Source organism: Peromyscus maniculatus, chromosome 10 (assembly GCF_049852395.1).
Source record: "Peromyscus maniculatus bairdii isolate BWxNUB_F1_BW_parent chromosome 10, HU_Pman_BW_mat_3.1, whole genome shotgun sequence".
Classification (NCBI taxonomy): Eukaryota; Metazoa; Chordata; class Mammalia; order Rodentia; family Cricetidae; genus Peromyscus; species Peromyscus maniculatus.
This window is the reverse complement of record NC_134861.1, coordinates 40,583,791-40,603,201: the sequence shown is the minus strand read 5'-3', so window position 1 is coordinate 40,603,201 and position 19,411 is coordinate 40,583,791. Positions and strand designations below refer to the sequence as shown.

At 42.1% G+C, this 19,411-nt stretch overlaps 1 protein-coding gene across 1 annotated transcript in view; it reads right to left on the bottom strand.

Annotated features, from left to right (window-relative positions):
• Cd38 (CD38 molecule) overlaps positions 1–19,177 on the bottom strand; it is a 43,147-nt gene extending 23,970 nt beyond the window's left edge. Inside the window, exon 1 of the mRNA XM_042285943.2 lies at positions 18,673–19,177. Within this exon, the coding sequence (XP_042141877.2) occupies positions 18,673–18,905 (233 nt within the window). The 5' untranslated portion in view covers positions 18,906–19,177. The remainder of the gene's footprint in view (positions 1–18,672) is intronic.
• Positions 19,178–19,411: the final 234 nt, after the last annotated feature.

The window sequence follows — 19,411 nt, the reverse complement described above, 5'->3', positions numbered from 1 at the left end:
AAGTTGATAAACAAATTGTGGCATATACATACAGTTGACTTAGTAATAAAAAAGAACCAATCTTTAAAATAAAGTATGTGTATGTACATGTGCAAGTATGGTATATGTATGTGTAAAGTATATACACATGTGTGCAGACACATGCACTTTTGTGTACACTCACAGAGGCTCAAGGAGGACAAGGTGTCTTACTCTATGACTCTCCACTTTATTCCCTGGAGACAGGGTCTCTCACTGAACTGGAGCCAAGCTTATGGCCAGAAAACCTCATTGACCTCTGTCTCCACTCCCCACAGCTCTGGGTTATAGGCCCTAGGGCAGCCACATGTAGTTTCTCACACATGTACTGGGATCTCAACTCAAATGGGCCATAGAAGTGGCATTATCAACCCTGGGTTAAGTGAAATATTAATACGTAGCATTTATATAACTGATTATACACCTGAAGGTAAGGGTGGAATTATTTTCCTAATTTCACAATACACCAAGATGAATTCCAGATAGCTAAAGGATTTAACTGTGAAAAGTAGTAGTTTAACATTTTTAAACCCATATGACTCTTTATAATGTCACATAAAAAATCCATTCTTAAATAAGATACAAAGGCACAGCCATGAAAGAAAATATAATTGCAATGACATTTAGATTTTTGGGATGAAAGGGACCATAAATAAAGTCAAGAATGGAGCCACAGATTGGGAGAATATGTTTGCCGTCCATATAATCGACAAGAGATTAGGATGTTAAATGTAGAAAGATGGGCTAAGCAGAAAAAGTCGGGAAGGCCAAGGAATGCATGAAAAATGATCAGTTGGCCTACTTGATCTGGAAAACGAAACCAAAACTCAATGTCACAATGCAAAAGGAAGTTCAGAGTGTTCATGCAAAGAGACTTGGTTCTGCAAGTTTGAAAATAGATATCAATGTTTTGTCCCCATGTGATGGGGCGAGCACAGTTGGCCCTAACCAAACAGATGTCCTTCACCCTTCTTCTCTGGATAGCATGTCTCCAGTGAAGATTTCAAAATGCCAAACATGTCTCAAACCTCCTTACACCTTGGGCTAGCCATGCAGGCCACTTCTGGCCAATGAAATTTAAGGAGACATCAAAAGCATGAAGGAGGGATTCTGGGGAAAACATTGTTGTACGCTGAGAAGAGGCTTAAAATGAAGTCCTGTCTCCCTGATCTTCGTTCCCTAGATGTCATTATGTTAGGACACAATGGCTAGAAATCCTGCAGCCATTCTTTGACAAGAAGCTTAAGGATAAAAGACATCTCAGGAGATGAAAGACTAGAAAGAAAGAGCCTGACTCTTACTGACCCTGGGGTCACCTCTCTTCTGGGTATCTCATTATATATAGATCATACATCTCTCATGTAAAGCCTGTTTTGAGTCTCTGTTGCATGAAGCCCAAAGCCATTTAATTGGTATACCCTGTGTCATGAGTTGAACTGTGTCTCCACAAAGACGTTGAAATCTTTACCCTAGTACTTCTAGGGTAAATGTATCCTTACTCGGAAATAAGATCTTTGTAGAACACACACACACACACACACACACACACACACACACACACACACCCCAAAGGGTGTGTATTTATGAGTCACTGAGGCAGGCAGTTCTACATCCCATATGACTGGGCTGATGTAAAAAGGAAGAAATTGGGGCTAGGGAAATGGCTCAGTGGCTAAAGTGTATGCTATGCAAGCATGAAAACCTGAGCATTCATGTAAAACTTAGGCACAGCTGCATATGGGGAGCAGAGACAAGGACCCCCTGCCCCCAGTGGCCAGCCAGTCTAATAAAAATCCCAGATTCAGTGAGAGAACTTATCTCACAAAATAAAATGGAGAGCAATAGAGAAAGATACCCAGTGTTTTTCTCTGGCCTATTATACGCGCGCGCACGCACACACACACACACACACACACACACACACACACGCACGGAAAGTTAGATGTAAAAATAGGCATAGACAGAGAGAATACAATATGAAGACCCCCAGGGAACCCCTCCCACCCAGCCAAGGATGTCTAAAGATCCCAGGAACTGGGAGAAGGGCATGGAACAGAGTCCCTCACAGTCCTACAGGAGCCACCCCTGCCGAGATCTCCTCTTTTGACTTCCAGCCTCCAGACTGTCAAATAGTCCATGTCTGTTGTTGAAGCCACACATACAATAAGTACCTTGTGATGGAAGCTCTAGAAAATCAAAAGGCCAGTGAAAGAAACCATGGCACAGTCTGTGACTCACATTTGTGTATAGATTATTTGTGCATAGATAAATGCCATTAAAATTGTAAAATATCCTTCCCTGAAAAAAAAAAAAACACAGTTAATTCCACAGAAGGAAAGTGTGCAATAAACACAAATTAAGAGCAGCCTGGAGATGATGCTTTCTCTTACTACAATGGTGATCAGCACCCTGGGGACACCTGTCAGTCAGGGTGTGAGGAAATGGAAACACTTCCTGTGTCAAGAAGAAAAGTGCCCTATGAAGAGAAACTTGGCATTGTTTTCTTCAAAATAAAAAGTGACATATGTCTTAACTTAGATAATTTACTCCTAGGATTCTATCTTAAACACACACACACACACACACACACACACACACACACACACACACACACACGGACTTTATCCTAGCATTGCTTAGGAATTAGTGCAAATATTAAAACACTGAAAATGTCCTTGTGTGTGAATCTAGCGCACAGTAAATTCATCAAGTGTTGGTCTACTAACTGCAGAAGTGAGAACCAGCTGTGCTCACCATCAAGCACACTGTTAAGTGTGGGGGAAGAGGGAAGTGAGACAGAGAAAACCTGTTGAAGAGCATGTGCTGCCTTGTGCTAGGTAAATTTCTAGAAAGCCATGTGAGGAAACAAATGGCAGGATTAGTCTCTGAAAAAAGGGAGAAAGAAACTGAGTGAGATACTTTTTGTAATTATTCATCTGTAACTAACTACTTTAAAACAGAAAGAAAGCTATGACACAGTATGGCAAATTTTCCTATTGTGTTCTTGATAAAAAAGAGAAGTTCCTAATATTTCATGGACATCCCAATGTGTTTAAAATGTTCATGATTTAACCTCTTTCACTTTAAGACAGTGACAGAAGGTACAGGTTGAGGTGCACGCAATGGGGAATGAATCATTTAGTGTACTGAGAGTGATGAAAAGCTAACTTGGTAAATGAGAAACACTCACTTCTTGGCTGTGAATTGATTGTCTTGGACCCTGAAATTGCACAATGCCTTGGGAAAAAAAGATTACAGCAAGAAAGTAGGTCCCAAACTCTAATTGACTGTCCTTACCTCTGTTTCAGCATCCTTTTGTGGCATTAAATTTCTATCAGTTGTGTATGTTTTCTGCCTCTGTCCTTGCAGGACTCCCAAGGAGATTTCATCACTGCCAACTTAGATGCCTCAACAGATTATTCAACTTATAATAAACCAAAATGACCAACTTTACTATGAATTTCACCCTATTTAACCTATGAATGCAGAAATGACTTCATAATATTTTATTGTTAGTCATAATAAGAGGAGGAAGGGAAAGGGGAGAGAGGAAGGAGGAGGAGGAGAAGGAGGAAGAGGAAGAGAAGGGAGGGAGGGAGAGAGGGGGGGGAGAGAGAGAGAGAGAGAGAGAGAGAGAGAGAGAGAGAGAGAGAGAGAGAGAGAGAGAGAGAGAGAGAGAGAGAAGTTGAACAGTGTCAGGGAGAATCTGGGTGGTAGCCATAGGAGTGTATTCCTTGAGTATATCTTGGATGAAGTTCTTTCTTCAAACTAAATTAGCCTAATCATTTCTAAAGATTCCAGAATCAATTATTGTGCTGGTTAGTTTTTGTCAACTTGACACAAGCTATACATACCTGGGAGGAGGAAAGCCTAACTGAGGTATTGCCTCCATTAGATTGGGCCTGTGGGAACATCTATGGGACATTTTCTCAACTGTTGATTGATGGGGAAGGGCCCAGATCACTGGGGGCAGTCCCACCCTGGGTTAACGGGCCTGGGCTACATAAGAAAGAGAGCAGAGCAAGCCAGAGCACAAGCCAGCCAGCAGTGTTCCTCAGTGGCTCTGCTTCAGTTCCTGCCTTGATGTTCCTCTGTGAGTTCCTGCCTCCCGCAGTAATGGACTGTGACCTGGAAGAGCAAACATTCCCTTCTTCTCATTAAGTTGGTTTTGGTCCTGGTGTTTGTCATAGGAACAGAACTCAAACTAAGACAGTAATATATGTAGAGTCAGACTTCTCCCAAGTGTGTATACCACGCCTGACACATTCTGGCAAGGAGAAAACACCACAACAACTAAAAACAACTTTCATTACAAAATATTTTAACTGCATTGTTTAAAGTGCTTAACATGGGAGCAATCTGTCTAAGCAGGCATAGGTTGCTTTTGTCCTTCACTTTAAACTTGTACTTTTAAATGGTGGGGCTACCCACTATTTAAAATTTTAACTGGGGGCTAATAGGTTTCACATTCTTCATCTTGTATTTTAAATTTCTAAGCGAGGAAATGCTTCATTTTCATTGTTTGAAAAACGTCAGTCATTGAAAGGAATAAAAATATTAGTCTCTTGCTTGGTTGACTCCGTATTTCTCCCCTTTCTGGCCCTTCATAACACATGTGCACAGGAAACAGATTCTTCATCTTTCACTCTGTTTCCTGTTTTCTTTTTTTTCTCATCATCTAAAATCTATTCTTGCCACTCACCTCTCCTTTGAGAAAACTGATCTTTTCAATATCCTGATCTGATCAATTTCCAAGTAGTTTCTCAAAGAACAAGAAGCATAGCTGGTCATATGGAGTTATTTTGGCAGAAAATCATGTCCTACTCCACAGCGATTCGGTGAAATAAATCCTTTCCTCTCCAAGTTGCTGTGGATCATGGTAAACAGAAAGCAAAGCAGGGCAGTCATATATGGACCTCCACCTCCCCCCATGTGGATATACCTTGTCTGACACTTTCTCTGTAAAAGAAGTTGTCTTCATCTCAGCTCCCAGACACCTCTGGAGCACAGGCAAGAACTTCTGTGCCCACCCACTTGGATGTGTATTTACCCTTTTTGTAAATATGTTTATGCTTTGTATTTTTAATTATATAATTCCATTAAATTGTATGTAAGTAAATTAGGTAAGTGACAAATAAATACTACACTTCCTATGAAAATTAAGGGATTTTTTTGGTAAATAATGACCTGTGTGAGTCTATTTTTAAAAATGCTGATATTGAAATGCCAGGTGTAATATCCATTGGACATTATGGATTTCTGGAGGCATTCTGCACTTAGATGATTTCTTAGCCCACTTAAAAGGCTCTGCCTCTCCAATAGCTCCCCCAGTTTCTTCCATTTTGCTTACCAGCTGTTACCTATTTTTGTTCTTCCCAGAAAAAATACAGATGAAAGATGACTATGATTTGGATAGATAGTGATAGATGTGGTGGGAAGTGGATGTACATTTGCGACAGGGGACAGACAAGACTCATGCCCAGGCTGTCCTCACACTCACCATATAACCCAGGCTAATCTTAAACTGTGGTCCTTGGCTTCTTAATGATGGGATGAACATATGCACCCACACCAGCCTGGATATATTTCCATAGCAGAACCCATTTCATCAAGTATATAATTGTATATGAAATGTGGAGGAGGACAAAAGAGAGAAGTGATGCCAAGATTTTGTTAGATGAGTGACTGGAAAATAAGTTGCTATTTCAAATACGGGAAGAATGGAGTGAAACAAATTGAGAAAGGCACCTGAGATTTGGATTTGTAAAAATGAGTTTTGTAAGCCCCACTGCCATTCAAGCGGGGGTTTTTCAATAGGAAGTTGGGTTGTGTCAGTCTTGGGGCAGTGAGGTTTTGGGTGAAGCTATGAATTTGGAAGCCAATAGTGTGTTGAGAGATGAAGGGAAGAAAACATTTCACAATGAGGGTGTGAAGTCAACTCTTTCTAGTGATTGGTCAAGTGAGACAAAGACAAGAAACTAACAGCAGGTTAATGAACGTGATAGGATTGGTTTAAGGTGAATAGATGTGATGCTGAAAAGGACTAAAGAAAAATTAACTCAAAAGCCTCTGGATGGCCTTCTTAGTTCCATTCTTGTCTTGCTACTATCAATTCTTAGTGAGACAGCCAGCATGAGCTTTTCCTTAATTAAGCAGTGACATTCCAGTACACAGTATTTTCAATACACATCACTGTGGCATGAATCTTGACTGTGAAGGTCAAGAAAGGACCTTGAAGATACCTTATGTCACTTAAAATATAGTGTGCTAACAATAACAATGACATAAGCATAAAATAAATATATAACAATTACATATCGCATATCCAGAGATAAAGCAACCACGTAATTATATTGTTACTAGGAGCAAGATTTTCAGTATAAGAGAAATGAAACACAAACATAAAATTATGAATATTAATGCCTTATGCTTTTGTTCTGGATTGAAGTTATAAATGTGAACTCATAACATTTATGTCTCTCCTTTAAAAGACTATGTCTTCTAGTGGCCAGAGGGATGACTCGGCTGTTAAAGAGCATGTACTGCTCTTCCAGAGGACTTGAGTTTGATTCCCAGCACCCATGTCGGGCAGCTCAAAACTACCTGTAACTCCTTCAGGGGATCCAACACTTTTCTGGCCTCCAAGAACACTGAATTCACATACACACACACACACACACACACACACACACACACACACACACACACAAACACATAATTTCAAAAACTAAAATATTAAAAATACTATCCTCTAGAACCATCCACTAATGTCGAGAAAAAATCATGCCATACTATAGTGAGTAGCCCTGACACACTCTCTAAATTTTGTTTCTATCAACAATAGTCAGGGTTCTTCAGAATAGTAGACAATCCCATCTCTATGGCAGGACAGTTACAAGATACGTCCCGGACACTGAGGACTGAGGCTTAGTCTTGCCCTGAGAGTGTGCTCTCCTGCCTCGTGTATCAGCGGTCCAGGCTCTATGGCCCTGGGAGTCCAGGCCTTAAACTGATCCTCTGGATTTTGGTCCCAGATTTTTAAGTGTCATGTTATTGGCCACTCTGGCTCTGAGGCCTCAGACTTGGGATTGAGCAATGCTGCTGGTATCCTTTGGTCACCAGCCTGCAGAGGTCTGTTGTGAGACTTCCCAGTCATCAGAATTACACAAGCCAGTTCTACTAGCAAATTCTCCCCTTGTCTACCCGTCCACATCTTTTCACTGGCTCTGTTTCTATGAAGAGCCTTGACTAATACATCTTTCCTGATTGGTAAAGGAGGAAGAGTTAAGCACTATCAGCCTTTCTTTTATGAACTCTCTTTCAGGACAACCAGTAGAGAAACCCGTCTCCTTAGAAGAAATAAAGTAAATAAATACACATCAAAGGACTCTTCTAGTTAGAAGACAGTGATTTGCTAACCCCAATAGAACTGATCAATCTTGGCCATGATATCAGATGCCACCAAACTAATGCAATGAAAAGTCATTGTGGAACCTGAGAACAGATGGCCCAGGCATACTGCACCCAGCTCTGATAACCTTCAAACTGTAGGACGATGTGACATCATGGGCCTTTTGATGGGATGTGACAACGAAAACTACCTCTGTGAGATATTCCTGCTCTGTCCCCAAGTCTAACTCAAACCTGGCTGTCAGTTTCTAGACAACACTGCTTCTAGAAGAGCAGGTTAAACAGCACCACAGAGCCCAGTGAGGTGATGCAGCAGATCGAAGCATGAGCTGCATATGCCTGACAACCTGAGTGTGCTCCATGGAACCCCCATGAAGATGGAAGGAGAAAACCGACCTCCGCCCACACTCCATGACACATGTGTACCCATGCATATGTGCACTTGCACACATCATGCACATACATTCAGTAATAATAAATCAGAGCATAAAAATAAACCAATAACACCATAAGAATGTAACTATCCAAACCCAGAGGGTGAAAAATCTTAAGATGAATGGCCATTCTGTTCCATATACTAACTGATATCTGTAAATGGAGAGAAAATGGTAATAAGTTAAAGAAAACTTTCTGTACTCTGTACAGTGTAAAACATGCCTCTGCATTAGAACACATCCAAGTTATATTGCGTCTTTAAGAAAATCCTGGAAGATTAATCACAGGCTGGACATTACTAAAATGTCACCTTGCAGAGCAGCTGCCCTTTTCCTCCCATAATTGAAAGTGTAAACCCTCTTCTACATTCTTTCCAGCTCTTTCCACCACTTGCCTATAGTGTATATGTTCTTGTTTTGTTTCATGCCTACCTCTGCCTGTGAGACTCTAAGTTCTGGAAGCTAAAAGAATCCTGTATGTTTTGTTCACTGTTAGAAACCAGAAAGATCTGCAAGAGTTCAGAAATGCAGCTGGCCCTAGGTACATGTGGCTGCCACACTTGTGAATGGAAACCACTGCAGATTGAAAATATTCAGAATAAGTTACCTCTATACCAAACACATATACATTTTCCCTCTTGACATCATTCTGCTGTGGGATGGTCTGTATGTCAAATTACTCTGATTGGTCAATAAATAAAACACTGGTTGGCCAGTGGCTAGGCAGGAAGTATAGGCGGAACTAACAGAGAGGAGAAAAGAAAGAACAGGAAGGCAGAAGGAGTCACTGCCAGCCGCTGCCATGACAAACAGCATGTGAAGATGCCAGTAAGCCATGAGCCACATGGCAAGGTATAGGTTTGTGAAAATGGATTAATTTAAGCTGCAAGAAGCCTGTACCAGCCATACAGTTTGTAAGCAATATAAGTCTCTGTGTTTACTTGGTTGTGTCTGAGCAGCTGTGGGACTGGCGGGTAACAAAGATTTGTCCTGACTGTGGGCAAGGCAGGAAAACTCTAGCTACATCATTCTCTGGACTACATGACATAATAACAATTAATGTAGCATTTGTGTTGGATTAAGTTTTTAAGAAACCCAGGGAAGACATAAAATATAAGTGACAAAGTGAAGATTATATGCAAATATCTCAGGATTTATAGAGGATTTCTTTTACCACACAGATTTTGGTAGCCTTCTGAGGGTCCTGGGAATCCTAAGACCAGCTCCTCATAGGTACAGAGGAATGAGAGTAATCATGAATAAATATGTTACAAAATACTCAAAACTTAGAAGGAAGACCAAATTAAGCCTAAAGGATAGACACCATTTGTTTGCAATGTCATATTGTAGTGTTGCCATAGTTAGAATATGGTCTGCGTCTGTACTCCAAAGAGTTTCCATGCTGGGAGCTTGGCCCACCATGTGGCAGTGTTGAGATTGTGGGACCTTTAAGAGATGGGTCCTCATAGAAAATGTTTAAGTCATGTGTAATCACTCTTGGAATAAACTAATCTTGTTCTGAAGGTGGGAGTTAGTTCCTGTGAGGATCAGGTGGTCCCTCTCTAGTCTCTGGCTTCCTGTGTGACTGAGAGATACCTTCTGCAGTTCTCATCATCATGATGCAGCCTGCCATGCTACGATGTAGCCAGAAAGTCCTCATCAGAGCCCAGGAGCTGCAGCACCATGTTCTTGACTTCTGAAACTGTGAGCTGCATTTTTCTTTCCTTCATCTATTTCCAGACATCCTATACTTCATTATACTAGTAGCAATAGACTAAGACAGGTACTGTTGGAAAGATTTACTCAAAAGACAATTACCTAGTGAAATATGGTTTTCCTTCCTTTCATATGAAGTTATAGCTCCAACCTTTTAAGCTAGAGGGTAATCTGTCATCCTTGACTATTAGAGATACAAATAATTTCTGTGCAATAAGATAATCATGGAGTTTCTGCTTCATACTGCCTTCTAGAACATTAGCTAGTTTTATGTCTACCCTATCTATCTAAGTCCAATATTCATTTTAAGTAACAGTGGATACAAAGTGCCTTAAAATATTCTTTGAAGTGAATTTATCAATTGATTGAATTTATCACAAATGAAAATTTGAAGCCAGATCTCTCTGGCTCCAAGTTCTGCTCTAGTTACATTTCACCTGGTCACTTTCAAGGCACTCACAAATGAATAAATGAATCTCTAATGTGTGCATATCTCTTTGCTATGAAAGTCACACTCTTGTAGAAACTTACACTTTGAAAATGTTTTCAGATTGTGAGAAGATTGGCCATCTGCTGTTGAATCTTGTACTTGTTCTAGATTTTTCTCTGATTAATTGGTTTTCTATTGCTGTAATGAAATGCCTGACACAATCTTACATAAAAAGAATGGGTTTATTTTGGTTCAGTGGTCTGACAGTTCTGTCCAAGATCAGGAAGTCTTTACCCTGTGTTTGTACCAATTTTTCACTTTCATCAAGACTTAAGCAAAATGCTGAGTCTATCAAAGTGCAAACCACAGAGAAGTAAAATGTTCAGACTGGGCCTCTTAGGAAACCCAGAAATTTTGAAAAAGCAGAGGCAAAGGATAATTTTAAAAATTGTAACCTGAAAACAAAGGGATCAGAAAAGCCAGCCAACACAAGAAAGAAATGAATCAGAAGAACAGAGGAGAATATTCTCTGACTCTTTTATCATTTATGTTTGGGTCCAGCCATCTTGATATTGACATAAGTGAATTCAATTTGAAAGGCTTTGACAAAGAGACCAGAATATGATGAATACCATATGAGGTAAGTAGGGGTCGTAAGGTGAATTAGAACCCCCCCCCCCTTTGGCTCTCAGTATCCTCTGTGGCTGTGATGAAGGGCTCTTTCATATGCTTAAACCCCTGCATTCTTGCCTGGACCTCCAGTATCTGCACCTGTCATCAGAGGCTAACATCCACAAAATCTGTGGGGGAAGCTGATCTTCCCCAAGATGGGAGAATCATGGGATTTAAGTCATCCCAACCAGACCCCTCTCTAGAGACCCATCTAGTTCTGGGTGCTGGATCTCCACTCCACCCTCAGGTTCTCCCCTACTTTGCACGTACTCTGAGCACTGACTGTCACACGAACACTTAACACTCTCCCACGGTGCCAAGAGCTACTGTCAGGAATGACAGCCTGTGCATACTGTGGTGAATCCTGGACATGTGTCTCTCAGCAGGTCTAGGGCCACCTTAGTCAGAAGATAGCTTCTAAGTGTAGCCTTCAAGATAGGGACACTAACGGTGATTCTTCAAGTGTACTCTACATCTGATGCCCCTGGATCAACTTAGAGAGTTGAGTTTCATCTTCAAAGCCAAGCTTTGATATTCATCTTCCCCTGGGGCAGAGAGTGTAGTGCATCCATAGAGTGTGTGCTTGGCACACCTAGAGTCCAGGTTCAAACCCCATGTATATATGTTACTTTTCTTGTCACTGAGAACAAATAACTGATGTATTTCTTGATTTCCTTTTGAAAACACTTGACAAAAGCCACTTTAAAAGGAAAGGCTTTCTTGTGGCTCACACTTTGAGGGTATAATCTATCATGGTGGCAGAAGAGAGAGGCTGATCACATTGCTTCCACGGTCAGAAAGCATAGTGAGATTAATGTGGGTACTTATCTGGCTTTCTCCTCTTTATCCTGTCCCCAGTCAAACCATTTGGAATGATACTAACGGCATTTACATTGGGTCTCCCTACTTCAATGAAGCCAATCTGAAAACTCCCTCCAGGGATGCCCAAAGATTTGTCTCTCAGTTGATTGTAGACCCTGTCAAGTTGATAGTCATTGTTAACCATTACAATTTATTTAAAAAAAAAAAAAAAAAAAAAACTTAAGGGAGGATTTGTTTCGGTGCCCACTCCACCATGGCAGGGAAGGCATGGAGGCAGGGGAGTAGCTTAACCTGTGACTCTGACCAATAACTAGAGAAAGGGGAAGGGTAAAGCCAGTACATGGCTGATATTTTACCTCCCTCCCTGCTTTTTGTCCAGCCCAGAATCCCAGCCCATATGATGGTGCCCCACCCTCACCTACATATTTAGTATGAGTTTTCCCTCTTGGTTAAAGCTCTCTGGAAATTCTTCCAAAACAAGAAAACATCTAAAGATACATCTTACTAATGCTATAAATAGACCCTAACCCAATCAAGTTGATAGTGAATGTTAACCTTCATATCCAGCACAGAGAAGCTGGTAGATGAGTTTTGTGAGGATAAGAGAATTTTTACAAAGAATAGAAGGGAAAGGAGCAGGTAAGAAAGATAAAAATCAGAAAAGCTGCAGTGTTGAGGAGATGGCTCCATTGGTAAAGTGCTGGCTTGCAAGCAGAAGGACCCGAGTTCTATCTCCACAATGCCTGTCAAAACTTCTATCTCCACAATGCCTGTCAAAACCCAATGTGGTAGAGGCAGAGACAGGCAGATGCCTGAGGCTCACTGGGCAGCTAATGTAGGTTATTTGGCAAGCTTGTGGTGGTTTGGATGAGAATAGCTCCCATAGAATCATATGTTTCAATACTTGGTCCCCAGTTGGTGGAGCTCTTTGGGAAAGACCAGGAGGAGTGGCCTTGTTGGAGGAGGTGCATCACTGGGAGCAGGCTTTGAGGTTACAGAAAACTCACTCCATTACCAGTGTGTCTGTTTTGCCCCACCTCATGGTTGTGTGTCCAGGTGTGAGCTCTCAGCTACTCCTCCAGCATAATGTCTGCCTTCATGCTGTCATGCAACATGATGGTTGTGGATTCTAACCCTCTAAACCTGTGAGCCCTGTGATAGCTTAAATGCAAATGGGCCCCCTGTGCTCCAGATGATGAACTCTTGGGAAAGGGTTAGGAAGTGTGGCCTTGTTGTAGAACCTGTATCACTAAGAGTGGGCTTTAAGAGTGAGATGCACCTTTACATGGGTATCAAAATCTCATGCCTGCCCCTCACCCCACCCCACCCCCGGCAATGCCACCCATGGTTCAGGATATTAAGCTCTCAGGGGTTACTCCAGTACCATGCCTGAACACTTCCCAGTAAGATGATCATGGACTAAACCTCTGAAATTATAAGCAAGCCCTCAATTAATTACCTCCATTTATAAGAGTTGCCTTGGCCACGATGTCTCTTTGACACAATAGAACAGTAACAAAGACAAACCCCAAATTAAATGCTTTCTTTCCTAAGTTGTCTTGGTTATGGCAATTGCACCGTTGCCTCCCCCTTCCACAAAATCATACAACCTATATAGAAGCTGTCTGTCCCCTCCCCCACCCCAGTCTATAAAACCCAAACACAAATTGATAGATTTGAGTGTGGTGATATCAGGGAGGTATATTTATTATGGCTTTGTTTATACTATTTGTGATATACTGATTTACATGCCATTTATGTGATTCAACTCAATAGTTAGTGCTTATTATATTTCAAGGATTAATCTGAGAGCTCAAAATATATCACTGGATGATAATTCCTAAACTCAACAGGGTAACATTGCAGGAGGCACATGGTAGATTATTTTTCATTATGAATGTAGTTATAGAAGATTGTAAAGGGCAGCAAATCATAACAAAAGAGCAATCATAACAAAAGGCTAATAGTAACAGAGACAAGGATGCTCCCATGCAAAATGTGAAGAGCTGAGGGTACCCACCAGATGTGTTATCCCCCACATTGAGAAGTAGAGTTTCTTTCTCCTGCCCTCAAGTAGGAGTTGGCCTTGGCTTTGTGACATGTGGAAGTGAAGCAATACTAGTTATGAGCCTAAAGCTTTAGGAGGACCCAGCAGACTGTACTGGTAGAATGTGTAAATCCTTCAGAGACCCTGATCTAATAGAGAAGGACCATGTGGAGAGGACCATGAAGAGACAACAAAAAGAGAAAGAGAGGCATCTCTGCTGAGCCAAGTTGTCAGTCATGAAAGCAAGGCATCTTGAATGATGGCTTGAGTGATGGCAGACCCAGATGACATCGAGTGAAGCAGGCCCCTAGATGATCCCTGTCCACTCACAAAAGCATGAAATTTAAATGATCCCTGATGTAAGTAATTGGATTGGGAAATGGTGGTTTATTATAGAGACATAGAAAAAATGGCATCTGGTAATAAGATTCTTAATAAAAATAAAAAAAATCTTGAAACAAGATTTTTGGAAGTGCCATTGCCATTCACGGCACACAGATATGTGCTCAAACATATCTGCCTGCTGCTGGGAAGGTGTTCTATTAAATGAAAGTAACATTAAAACATGGACCTGGTAGAAAGTACATCACGTACCATAATTGAGAGTGCGTCACATCTTATCAGGTCAGGCCTTAAGAAAAAGACTATGGTTCCAGGAGATAAGGGAATCCTGCCAGACTCCTTTCAGATTAAAGCCATAGCATCAGCAATTCTAGAGCTTCCAACCTTTTGTCCTAGACTGCAGATATTTTATATTGACAGCCTCCACAATTACATGGGCCAGTTCCACACCTCCTCACCATTTCCATTTCTCTGGAGACCCTATGACATCAGTACTGACACTAGATGTCAGGCAGAAGAAGAAAGGTCTCAGGGAGAGACTGTTCATGTTGACTTGATGAACACATCAGGAAGTGGTTATTGGAAGCTGGCAGAAAGGCATCACCTTGCAGAAGTGATACAAGTTGTTGTAATCCTGTCAACCACAAAAGTAAAGATGCATAACACCCCTCAGGAACCTAAGGCTGTCACAGAAGCCTTAGAGTAGAACACTGACAGTCCAATCATTTTTTTGTCCTTTTTAGTTGTATAAGAGAAAGTGCAGACACAGAGAAAGAGGAATTCTTGATTCTTAGTGCAGAATTGAGAGCAAATGCTTCAAATTTGCTATGCTTGAAAATAAAACTGTCATTCTGTGTTTCTTGACAAAGGTATCAAAATAAGAAACAACCCCAAGATAATAATGAAACTCAGGATGTTGTCAGTAAAATGTGTCTGCAGGACAGAGGTCTCAGTGACGTGGATGTGGGACACTTTGTGTATGTGTGTATAAATATTATCTAGAAACATAAAGAACCCCCAAACATATATGTAAGTAACTCAACAGAAAGGATGAAGAGCTGAACAAAGTTGAAATAGACAAAAGCCAGACAAGAACTAAGGCTTGCTGGCCAACAGGGAAACTTAGATGTTGTTTTTCTATTCTTCTCATAATTAAGAAGAGTTTAAGACATTGAATAATGGTCATATTGTGGAGAAGCGGACCCTGTAGACTGATGTGGGAGTGTGAAATAATAAAGCTATTTCAGAAAGGATTTGGAAACATCTGGAATTCAAAAACCATTAAAACTGAAAATAGGTACTGTGGTAGTTTGAATGAAAATAATCCCCACAGGCTCATAGGGACTGACACTATTAGGAGGTGTGTTGTTGTTGGAGTAGGTATGGCCTTGTTGGAGGAAGTGTCACTGGAGGTGGGCTTTGAGGTTTCAGAAGCTCAAGCTAGGCCACCTATCTCTCTGTCTCTTCCTATTGTCTGCCAATCCTGATGTAGAACTCTCGGCTCCTTCTCAAGCACTGTGTCTGCCTCTGTGCCACCATACTTCCCACCATGATGATAATGGACTAAACCTCTGAACTATAAGCCACCTCCAGTTAAATTTTTTTCCTTTATAAGAGTTGCTGTGGTCATGGCATCTCTTCACAGCAATAGATACCCTAACTAAGACAGGAACAATATCCCATTTTACCCAAGAATTCCATCCCTGGATGTCTGCCATATAGGACACTCCAGTATAAACATGAAGGCGTTCACTGCAGAAGGAAAGCAGCACAAGAATCAGGACTCGAGCATCCCTGTGCCGTTAGTAGCCACACCACTGCCTGGAACACAGTAGGGGCTCAAACACATTTATTGAATGAATGAACGGGATTGAAAAATTTATAAAATGGGCCAGTAAGGTGGCTCACTGAGTAAAGGTGATTGCTGCCAAGCCTGAAGACCTGAGTTTGAGTTCCAGAACCTGGGTAGCAGGAAACAGAACTCACACAAGTTGTTCTCCAACAGCCATCCATGTCCTGAGGCACATGCTCCCCAAATGCAATAAAGATATATAATTAAAAATTGGAGTTAAACTTTTGTCAACTGGAAGTGGTTACATCTACTGTATAAAGAATGAGGTGGATTTGCATGTACCGATTTAATGACCACCACAGCCAACTGTTAAGTTAACAAGATAACTCAATAAATTAAAACCAATGTAACCTTCAGTACTAGAGGACTGGATTATGTAAATTTTAAATTATGATTGAACTGAGTCTACATTTACACAGCAGTAATATTTTGGGCATTTACCATGGCAAAATTATCCCTCTTAGGCCTCTTCTCCAGGTGCTGGGTGCTATCATTAATGTTCCCATTTTACATGGAGAGAACTCACCATGGCACAGATACATTGAGGAGCTGGTCCAAGGTCATACTGCAACAAAGCCAAGACTCAAGCTCAGATGACCTGGCTTCAGAGTTTACATTCTTAGACCATGGGAGGATAAGGTGCCATGCGGTCAGGTTAAACTTGTTGACTTATTATGCTTATAATTATTGTTTCTTTTCTGTTTCAAATGTCTCTATACATGGCCTATAAACTTCATGGCCACTCTTCCTATAAAACACGCATAGGCAGTTAGTTTAGTGGCTTGGGAGTTCAATCCATACAACCACATGTAGACAGTTTACTCAAACTTTCTGACTCAGTTGGCCTATCTGTAAAGTGTAGATTCCAGTTGAAACTCCCTGTGTGTGGTTGTCTTCTGTCCAATTCTATCCTGTTCCATTCATTCATTTACTGAGATGCTGGGGATGAACCCAGGGCACTGTGTAAACTAGGCAAGAGTCCTCCAGTGAGCCGCACCTCAGCTTGTGGGGTCGCTAAATGACTGCATAATTGGTTTTTTTTAAAAAACTTTTTGTTGTTTGTTTGTTTCTTTGTTTGTTTGAGACAGGGTTTCTCCATGTAGTTCTGGCTGTCCTGGAACTCACTCTATAGACCAGGCTGGCCTCAAACTTAGAGATCCAGCTGTCTCTGCCTCCCAAGTGCTGGAATTAGAGGCGTGTGCTAACTCTGCCTGGTGCAATTGGTTATTTTTAAGTGCCTGGAACACAATAAGTACCTATCACTAATCTATTAATATAAAATGTGTGTGTGTGTGTGTTGTTGTGTGATGTCTGAAAAGATGGCCTCACAAAATTAACAGGATAGGCCAATAAGGTAGACCAGTCTTTAGGGATGCTTGCTTTTAAACCCAATGATCTGAATTTGATTCCCATAATCTACATTGTAAGAGAGAGACCTGATTTTATGACCTTCACATGTATGCAGTGAAACATACACGTGCACACACACACACAAAATGAAATAAATATGTACAATTTTCAATCAATCCTGTTATTTTTAGATTGATTGTGATTTGACAAACACAAATAATTAATACTTGCTGGATGCTTATATATACACTTGAGCAGATAGGTTGAACAGGTGCTTGTCAGAATCGACACTCCACAGAGTTAATACTAAGTACACATCATGCCAATTCCACGCATCCAGTTTGCTAAGCACAGTGAATTTACACAAAATGATTGAGCAACCAAGATCATTTAAAAATTTGTAAGCAAAATACTTATCAGGACCCTGAGACTCTTCCTACATGAAGATTTTCAAATAAGACCAGGACCCAAACCACTGAGCATCTGGGAAGCTTGAGCATCTGGGAAGCTTGTGCATCCGAAGACAGAATGTGAAATTGGGCATCTGGGCATGCCTCCCAGACTGTGGTGCGTTCTGTTTGAGTTCAGACGTCAGTTCTACACTAAGACACCTTGAGGGGATAGAAATGCAACAAGTCCTCCTTCCCTTAGCTTCCCTTAGCTTCACGCAGTAGGCGGAGGTAAGTATGAGGGCTGATTTCTATGAGCTGATGAAGGCAAAGGTCTGCACAGGTTCACCAAGCGGATTCAGCTTATCCGATGAATACTATTTCCGTTCTATAGTCTGTCTTGCTTTGTTTTATGAAAGATCAGGTGCGAAAAGAACCAGGATGCTGTCTGGGCTTGTTTTTTGTGGTGTGTGTTTTAATTAATTAATGTGTTCATTTTAAGGCTGGTTTCCCTTTGCAACTCAAGCCTGTCCTGGAATTTACAATGCAGCTGTGCAGCCCAGACTAACCTCGAACTCACCCCAGTCCCCCTGTACCAGTCCCCTTAGCGCTGGAGTTGCACGCATGAAACTACCACTTTAGGATGCTGTTTTATAAAGACAAAGAAAACTCCAGGCAGACATCTGTCCTTTCTGATTCCCTCAACCCCCACAGCATGCTCAGTAAGCCACTTAGTCAAGAGTTGCCTGTGACCATAACTTTCTGGGCATGAATGGTGGCAGATCGAAACCACAAGCCAAATGACACTGTGAATGCCTGCGAGTCATAGTCTGTCCCTGAAGCGCAGCTGTGGCCAAGGGTGAGCCCAAGGGTCCAGCTCAAGACCCGCTGTGGAAGGCGAACATCTTTGTGGAGCTCGGCACAGATCAGCGTCCCCATTGCAAGGAAATGCAAACCCCGAGTTGGTGGCGGGGGGAGGGGCGGTGCTCTGGTAACTTGCTCAGGGGACTTAGGGCTCATCCGATTCCTATTCGGCACTGCCCCTTGGCTCCCAGCTGACCGGCAACACAAGATTCTTTGTTTGGGACAGTCTGGAATCTCCCCCGTGCGAGCTCCAGCTGGGTCACAGCCTGCCTCCCCGGTGTCCAGCCGTACACCGTGCCCAGTGTGTGCCTCAAATGTCAACTCACCTCATCTCAGGCCGCAGAATTTGAGTGTAGATGAAACACCGTGCCAGGAAGATCTCAGGAAAGTGCTTCGTGGTAGGCTTCCCTTTCCACACCAGGGGTGCACGCGGCCACAGAAGTATGCCCATGATCACTACAGAGGCGATCAGACTCACTCCGAGACAGATCTGGGCTGTCCTAGAGAGGCGGCAGCAGGGTCTGTGCCCAGACACCTGGCTAAATTTGTAGTTGGCCATGAGGCTCCTGGAGACCCCCGGCTAGGCAAAAGGGCGTATGCACTGGCTGAGTCTGAGCCTGACCCTCCTCCTTTTCTTTCACTTGCTCTTTCCCTTCCCAGCCTTGACCCCTGCTTCAAAGTTCTAACTGGACCGATAAGGCTTTAAGGATGTCAACAGCTTGAGCATACTCCTGGGCAGCACCTTCTGTCACTGGTACATTTGACACTTTGAGGCAAGTGCTTCCTGGAGGGTAAAGTCTGCCTATCTCTCTCTCAATCTCTCTCTCTCTCTCTCTCTCTCTCTCTCTCTCTCTCTCTCTCTCTCTCTCTCTCTTCTCCCTCCCTCCCTCTCCCTCTCTCTCTCCCTCTCCCTCTCCCTCTCCCTTTTCCTCCCTCCCTCCCTCCCTCCCTCCCTCCCTCCCCCTATCTCTCTCTCTCTCTCTCTCTCTCTCTCTCTCTCTCTCTCTCTCTCTCTCCTTCCTCTCTCTCTCCTTCTCCCTCTCTCTCTCTCTCCTCCTTCCTCTC